This window comes from Teleopsis dalmanni, chromosome 2 (genome assembly GCF_002237135.1).
Source record: "Teleopsis dalmanni isolate 2A chromosome 2, ASM223713v2, whole genome shotgun sequence".
NCBI classification, from domain to species: Eukaryota; Metazoa; Arthropoda; class Insecta; order Diptera; family Diopsidae; genus Teleopsis; species Teleopsis dalmanni.
Window position 1 is genome coordinate 221,056,089 of NC_051847.1, and position 9,242 is coordinate 221,065,330.

The 9,242-nt window shown below is 30.5% G+C and overlaps 1 protein-coding gene across 1 annotated transcript in view; it reads left to right on the forward strand.

Moving 5' to 3' along the window:
- Window positions 1–2,575, forward strand: part of LOC119684872 (T-cell leukemia homeobox protein 3-like) — a 26,089-nt gene extending 23,514 nt beyond the window's left edge. Inside the window, exon 4 of the mRNA XM_038099005.1 lies at window positions 2,132–2,575. Within this exon, the coding sequence (XP_037954933.1) occupies window positions 2,132–2,330 (199 nt within the window). The 3' untranslated portion in view covers window positions 2,331–2,575. The remainder of the gene's footprint in view (window positions 1–2,131) is intronic.
- Window positions 2,576–9,242: the final 6,667 nt, after the last annotated feature.

Below are 9,242 nucleotides of genomic sequence, written 5' to 3' on the forward strand. Positions count from 1 at the left end.
GTATTTATGTAGATCTTAAACTATGATTTCGTAACCGTTTACGCAACATTAACAAATTTTAATGATAGAAAATCATTTGAAAAATTATTATATATAAATGTCCCCTTGATAAATACGTCCACGTGTGTCCAAACTTTCTTATTTACCATTTGATGTCTCACATGTCATATCTCATATGCCATGGTATTAAAGTTTATTCAATCTTTCCTGAAATACTTCACTATTCAATATTATAGATATTCTTATTGAGATTTTTCGTCCTTAAAGTATGTATATTTAGTTGTTCTCGATCTAAGCACATAGCAGATATCATCCCACATTTAGTTTAAAGTCGGGAATATAGGATGAATACTTCATCTAACCACAATCAACATAATATTTTATAAATAAACAATTACTTTGTGCTGGAATTCATTTAGTAATATTTTTTATTAATAAGCAGTTTTATATGTAAGTGAATTAAATCAATTATTTAAATATTCTTTTAGAATTGGTTTTACTGTAAGGTCTTTTAAAAGGCTTGACAATGACTCAACAATGAATATATTATAATTTAGTTTAGTGTTTTCAACAGTTTATTTAAATGATATTATTATCTTATTTTAAGGTAATAATTCATTATAAATTATTAAAACTTGTTATGATATAATAAATTTCAATAGGTTAAATAATTTTAACGGATATTCGTCACACATTGCTACTTGAAGTAACTTCCCAACAGTTACTCCTCAACTAATAATATGAACCGCATATAGTGCGGAAAATCATATGAATATTTAATAGAATAAAGTTATGAAAACATTTTAAGAGAGCTTGTTGAAAATAACAATGAAAGCCAAATCAACTCCCACATAATGTGGCACAAAATAGATACACTTTATGAAACACATGTTCATTTATTTATAAATTAATACTAATGACAGACAAAACTATGCCTTTTAGTATTAAACATGTAAATGAGCGTAAAAAGATAGTTTCGTAAAAGTTTTAGCCCAAAAGGCAAATGCTTATTTTAAGTAATACGAACATAACAACTTCATTAAGTTATGAAATATTCAATATGGCGTATCATCCCCCAATTACACCTTCCTTTTGGACTGTCGCTCTATAAGCAGATAATAACCCACATTAAATGCGCACACTCCATGATTTGCTACCGTCAAACATAAAATGGAAATTCCATATTCCTCAACAAACTTCATCAACATTTTACGAGTAATCATCATTATGTTGATTTCATTTCTATTCTATCTTGTATTGTGGGGGGTGGATGGTGTGGGTACTTTAAAATTAGTCCATTTAAGTGTGGCAGTAAATATAGAAAACTGTAATTGATGCACAACATGCTGTTAATAATTTAGTAACTCTTGCGCATCAACAATTCTATTCGATACACAATTGAATTTCCACTAATCCCTTCAAAGTCCTTGCCAAATCCTTTTAATACCTACAAAGAATGGAATATTACAACAAGTGCTCGTTATTGCTACAAGTACCAGTGACGGGGAAATTACTCGTTACTACTATTTTAATTGAAAATGTAATTAAGCTGAAATCAAACACATAACACACATACATATATGTGTGTGTAAACATATTTGAAAATAATTTTCAAAATTAATTACAAAATAATTCTCATTCTCTATGCTGGCGATGATTAAGCATATGACGTGAGTGCACTGGTGGCTATGGAAAACGTTTAGTTGAGCTTACTTAAATGCTGGTACTAATATAAAATTCATTCACGGTAATTGCTTTGCTTGTGAATAATTGATTTGATTAGTTTTAAATTGTGGTTGAATTAGCCTCGTTTGTGGAATTCACTGATATACTAATGACTTTGTTTCAAAATATTATATGAGTATATGCAAAATGGGTAGGTTTAATTAAACGTTCCGCTACCCTCAGACTCACTGGAGTGATAGATAATGATATAACAGTTCCAATGTTTTCATCATTATGGAAAATTAATATCGTTATGTTAATAGTTTTTAAATGTGTTTAGCTAAGATTTGATTGTATTTTAATAACCAATTAAAATTTATTTAAATCTATTATTACGTCTAGAGAAAGAAAATAATAATCCTTTTAATGCAACTGCTAAATAATTGTAATTTTTAATTATTTACAGACGTCAAACCGCAGAGGAACGTGAAGCAGAACGTCAAGCTGCAAATCGTTTAATGCTCTCTCTGCAGGCTGAAGCAATTAGTAAAGGATTTGCACCGCCACCTGCAGCACCCCTAACCGCACAACCTGTAAATGGCGCGCCACTAGCTGCACTGCATGGCTTACAGCCTTGGGCGGAGACACATGCGGCTGGTTGCTAATCCTCAAAACCGTTCTTCAGTGATCAATGCGGCTCATTTGTGATAATGTTGTGTACATAAAAATAATTCTAACTAAATCTACTAAATCTACAACTGTTGTAATAATAATTATAAAACTATGTATCCGGCAAGTAAAGTTAGGTCAACGTGAATCACTAACACTTACTTAATATGTCTAAAGTACAATATATATATTTAACTTTTGCTGGAAAGCACTATTAGAAGTTTGTAATTTAGTTCTAGGTATTAGCGTAATTTATTATTATTTATAAAAGTTTATAGTGTAAATATTATTGCAGAAATTGTCAAGCTTATGTATCTCTTCGTGTAATATAAAAGACCTAGTGAAATAATGATAAACATTTAAGCATTTAAGTAAAGTATTTAAGCAATAGTAATGATAATCAAGAATTGCACAGGAAGTGTCGATAAAACTGTAAAAAAAATATATTTAATTATGCGAAAAATATAAAATTTATTATTCGTAAATTATTGCTTGAAGTATTCTTTAAAAATATACGAAAATGTGCTCTCGATAATTAAATAAAAATTACTTAAAGAAATCTAAAACTGAGTATGAATTATTATTTTTTGTGGTTGAATTTAGTGCTTACATGGTTTTTTTTAAAAAGTTAATGCAATATATAAAAATTAAGTAGTGGTTTGGTAGTCACAATGAAACTTATATTCAATTAAATCTGCTACAAAAAAAACTTTTAATAAGGATATTACTCATTTAATATTTCCAAAAATATCACAGACGATGGATATTTGGTAATGCTTGAAACAGCTATATGGTCAGCCAAACTCAATTAATTAATTAAAATAATAAAAATTTTGTTGCTGTGATTCACTACGATTCGAAACCTCTCTATTAAAAATAGTATAATAGTAACATGGTCACTATTTTACGTTATAACGTGCTCATAATTGACGTTAATCAGATTTAATAATTAAAAATAAAATTTTGAAATTTTAGTTTTCAAAAGGCTCTGCATATAGTTTCTTTCACCAGATATTGGATTAGATGTGGTGAAGTTTTATATTTATTAAACAAAATGTGCTCGCCATCTAGCGGCAACCTGTACACAAACGACGATAAGCAATAACACAATTCTTCGACTACCTTTTATTTGATTTTAATTAACGTGATTTGACTAATGTTTTTACCAGGATAGAGTTTGGGGAATGGTTACCTTGGTTTGCGTTATTATCTTAATTGGATGGGATCACTTAACATGCATGGATTCCCGTCTATATGTGTAAGGATAAACAACTTGACTGTGTGATTATTCGTTTATACTTAGAGTCACAAGGAATATAACATATTGGGCTACTTAGGTGGAACTCCATGTTTTCGGTTAAAGTTTTTTTTTGCGGCATCTTAAATTATCTATTTATGTAGTAATTTTCTTCTCTATTTGGAGTTTTTGTTTCCTTGCTGTGAAAAATGAAAATGACGTCAAATATATACAGGGTTAATAAAATTTAAATTTAATTTGAAATGCAGTTTTCAAGAAACAAAGACTTAATTTATATAAAGTTAATTATATATTAAGAGATACATAAAACAAATTCTTCAGAAAACTACTGTAAATGGCATTTGGCTGGGTGGAGGAATGTAATACGAAAAGGTTGATTGCAAAATGTTGGATAAAATGTTTCCGAAAACTTGTTCATATGACTGGAATAAATACCACTTAATAGTCTCTTTTGGGGAAATATATTTGCAAACATATATATCTTATATAAATTACAATATTCTTAGTAAAAAATGCTTTCAGACTTAATAAAACAAACAGGAAATAGGAAACTATAATTATATATCGAATAGTTTTAAGCACCAAGTTTAAAAAAATTTATCTCAATTCCATATAACTGCTTCCTAAACAGACGGCATAAGTAAAATCAACATTCTCATTTAATAAACCAACAAAAGTTTGTATCAATTTTAGAATCATTATTTGGTATCCATAAGTCGTTTCATATTTAGCTATCAGCATAACTACAAAGGAAGCGTTGTTTCAAAAAAGGATTAAGATAACGTAAACTAACAAATTATAATGACCTTAAATGACACCACAGTTCAAATAAAAATACTCATCTTCAGAGACAAATTCTGAAACCCTCAAAAATTGAGTCACTACATGTGCCTTTCAGGTAGTTTCGACAAAATATAATTTTATATCATTTGTGGTTCGATATTTATTGCTGATAATGAATCTGTTTACTCCACGACTTCAGAGGCGGTGTTTGTGTCGAATATTGCTTTTGTGTATTTTAGGCACCTCTTCAGTCTTCAAAGTCTTCACTCCAGACATCCTCCCATATTCATTTAGCGTCACTGGCGGTGGTCGTTATCATTAATTTGATATTGACAATGCATTTGGAATAAAAGAAGCTGTGAAGTACATGCACTTTATATTTCTGTAGGTAATGAAACTATAATAATAACTATCTGTACCATTATATCAAAATATCATTAAGACAGAAAATATACACAACTTAGAGATTTGAGTAATTTAATATAAAATTAATCAGAATCTCATTCGAATTTTATTGCCTTTTTCATTCAAATGTTGTCTTTTGACTGCTGCATCTTAGCCATATCTTCGGAACAGTCATACTCTGAATTCACTTTTCTGTAAGCTCACATTAAAAATGCCAATAGAACCCCCATTGTTCTCAATCTAAGCTATAGCATAACCTTCACGTAGCACTCCTGGAGAGTCTCTTGATACCCGCTGGATGAAGAACTAATAGTATACCTATAATAAAAAGTCACATCCCAAAGAGTTTGTTATTATTGTTACGGGATGTGGCCGATGGGTCTATTGTGTACCCTTCTGTGTTTAGAGTAGTTCACTCAACTCTGTTGTATCAATAAAAAGTAATATAGAAGCTATTTTACAAAGTTTTATTGCCTCTTCGGTAAGAATATACATTCCCTGGAGTCTATTTCGTATGTGCATTAGTATAGGGCATTCTAAGAGCATAAGTGTGCTTGACTCCCCATTCTCTTCGCAGAATCTACAGTTTACATCTGTATGTATACACAGTCTCGTAAGGTGGTGTTTTAGTTTACAGTGTCTTGTTAAAATTGCTGTAATGTTTCTAAGTTTTGCTTTTGATAGGTTCATATAATCCTGGTGTCTTTTATTGTAATAGGTACCAATAAGCCTTTAATAAAACTTTAAATTTGGATTGTACATAGAACTTGGTAACTGTCACTAAATTTAGGAGTCAGTGAATGACGTGAAGAAACCTTGGATATGGCAACCGAGTGCTTACAACCCCCGAAAACGATATATAGATCATAATTTACAAAGGTGCCTCTAATTAACTAGTAGAAGCTGTCAATAAAGGAAAACCTGACTTAACAGTCTTCCAGGAAATGCGATAGACTATTTTAAAGGAACAGTTTGTGATATCTGCCAGAGTTGCTATGGAAATAGACATGATTTTGCAAGTTTTGTGATTAATATGAGACTTTTAAATTCAGACCAGCAGTTCACAAACCGAACGAAAGGCTTGCTACTATACTCATTAAGGAAGGGACAATTCTTTAGCATCACTATAATTTGTGAGCTTAAGCCCACACAATATAAGCACAACATGACCAATGATGTGATCTACGCGAGACTCGAAGAAATTTGTGACAGCTATCCCACTAACAACGTTGATATGTGTCCGCTCTATAGGTTGTTCATATTACTTATATGTTTATATGGCGTAAAATAATGGACATGATGAAACTGAAGTTACTTGCTTCCAAGAAGTGATCAGCTCATTATAAATTTAAACATTATAAATATAAAATTTGATTATTTATCAAAATTATTTAATTGTAACTACAGTCAAAAGCTAGTTCCTTAAGATATTCAATGATAAGTACCCATATTCACTGAAGTACACTTCGACTGTACATATATTCTGCCACTGAATTTTGTTTATTTTATTTGACTGATTTGCAACTTAAGAACACAATGTATTTAAACCTAAATTATATTATGAAATAAAACAAAAGGAAATAAGATTTTATAATGCATTTTTAAGAACTTCTTAAGACCACCTTTTCAATATGAATACATCAAATCATCAACCGTCGGCATTTCGTACTCCTTAATCAGTGGCATATACTTCCGCACCGAACACAACGCTGTGTTGTCTCAGTTTGTCTTCAAGTTCTTTCTGTATGTCCCTGTTTTCTGGCACAAGTTGTATCTTAAAGATACAATTTGATCATTGCTAATTTTTTTTATTCGCTTTTATTATCATATCTCTTAATGTGTATTCTGGTAGTGTTGCTGTCATTCACTTCCAACTTTAATATGAAAATATCGTTTAGTAGGAAATCTTTCATAAATTGCGTTTAATTGGGCAATTTTAGTTATTTCGCCGCTTTATACTTTAAACATTCATTTCGGTTGCATGTTCCGGCGGAAGAAATAACATTTTATCCTGCAGATACTTTGTCTGTTAATTGCCTCAAGTTTCTTCATGTGTTGATAGTCAAATTAAATTAATTTAAAAATAATTGTAAGACTTAATAAAAATAATTTTTATGATATCATTGAAGAATATTAAATTTAAATTAAAACTTTTTGTCTTATTTAATTGTGTGACATGTGTCCTGAACAATTATATTCAAAAAATCTTGTAGATACTTTTTTTCTTATAAATCAAACAAGTGAAATTCTATGAACTCTCTTAAAATTATACAAAATATTTATAAAATATTTGGTAAAACTCAAAAATAAGTAGTCGTTTCTGTATTGTATGAAGGTGCACCTTATTGCTATCCTTTGTATCCTTTCATTTACAAGGGACCACACACTTTTATATAAAATTAAACACTTTTGGTCAGTTTGATTGATTATTGTAAAAAGTTGTGGACAGGCTCTTGGCAAACCAATCTATTTATGTCCTTTTAATGTTCTGCTTCAAACGAGTAAATACAAAGTGTGGCTGAAGCAACTTTACGAGGAGTGTCATGCAAGAAAAATGAAGGTTTTCTACCAAAAATATAAAAAGATACAAATTGAAATTGACCAATTCGAAAACATCAAATGGTATCAGTAAAAGTTACAACCAGAGGAAGCGCAACAAATGACAGATAAAAGCGGCACACGCAGCATTGGCGCTACTTTACATTGGAGAACCCAGGCGAGTATGTCGACATGTACAGATACGACCTGAAATTTGATTCAATTTTTATTTATGTACGAAGGAAATAATGTGTAGTTCCTTTGGTCATCTGGCTCAGAACCAATTTTTGGGGGGTGTATTTATAAATTCACGTGTGCGATGCAGATTGACCAATGATCAGAAAATGAGGAAAACAAAAGAGGTTTACTGTAAAGAAAAAGGATTTTGTGGATATTAAAGGATTTGTATAAAATTGATATAATGACAGAGGAAAGAAATTGTAATTATTTTTCTTAAAGCGTACGTTTTTAAAATTGGTTTTCCCTCTCAATTAATTTGATTATCATTAATATATGTTCTGGACGAAAGTCACTTAATTATGTATTCAAGGACTAATTTAAAAAAATGTTAGGAAAATAAAAGATGTGTATTAAAATACTTGTAGTTCATTAAAAACGTCATTGGGAACTACTTAATCAATATATAGGCCACTGGTTTGACTTTTACTTAGAGAGGCTAACAGATTATATACTGTATCGACTTTTGGTAGGTATTCTGTCATGGCATGATGCACATGAAAATACACATACACATCACTTTTGACTCACTATGACTCATTTCTAGATAGAGAATATATATATCATCTATGTTTTTTATATTTCTGCATTATGGCTATCATAATACACAAAAACCCTTATAAAAACTTCTCTAAGTAATTATTGTTTATTAATAAATAATAGGCTAAGAATGCACCCCCACTTAAAAGATCAATTGTGTGCTTAAAAGCCCAACTAAAACAATTCTAGACCACAATTTTAAATCTCGTGATTGCTGTGGGTTTAATTTTAACTATTTCATTTCATTTCTTGCCGCCGCTGGTCAGTTACATAGAACATATTCTGATATTTTCTATATTCTTCATGTACTAATTGAATCTACAGTGTTCTGTAAGAAGTTCAGTGTAGAGTTTAATATCGTTTCTGCTAAGATTAAAGATAGCATCAACTTTGATGTGTTCAGAATTAATGAAACTTCTTGACTGCCGCATGCCTGTTTCAGTTCTCCAGTATTTAAGTAAATTTTGTTTCTCCCGTTTACATATCAAGTTATTTGTGAAGCTATTTGTTACCCCGCAGAAGGGGTCTGCACCAATAAAAAGAGTACCCTTCTTTGCTAAGGAGTTTGCTATTTTATTGTCCTCATGCCCTTCATGTCTCGGTACCCACATAAGAGTAACATACTTCTTAAAGACTAAAGTATTGAGTAGTTAAAAGCATTCCCAGACCAACTTTGATTGGAATGAAGAGTTTGCTAAAGATTCTAGAGCTACTTGGCTATACGAAATAATGCATATTTTGATACCTGGGGTGCCTCTGGATAGCCACTCTCTCGCACGCAGCTCTAAGGCATGGACTTTAGCCTGAAAAATGGTAGCTGTTTTTCCTTTTTCCAAATAATTACTAAGCGTACTAGGTATTTTCGTTTAACTTCTGAATATGCTTGAAAGCACTTATTAATATTAATTATTGTACACTTGCGTGAATCTATTATCACTTTAAAAATGTTTATTGTATATTTCTATTAAAAACCTTTTTTAAATTTAGAATAGTTAAACAATCTGGTCTTATAGTGTCTGCAAAAATATTATGTATATATTTTATATAGCTTAAATGTACAACGAAGACGTGTTGATTAATGTCTCAGCTGTGCTTTGATTGAAAACATCAATTTCAATTAATTGCAAATTTCGGCACATTTCTTTAT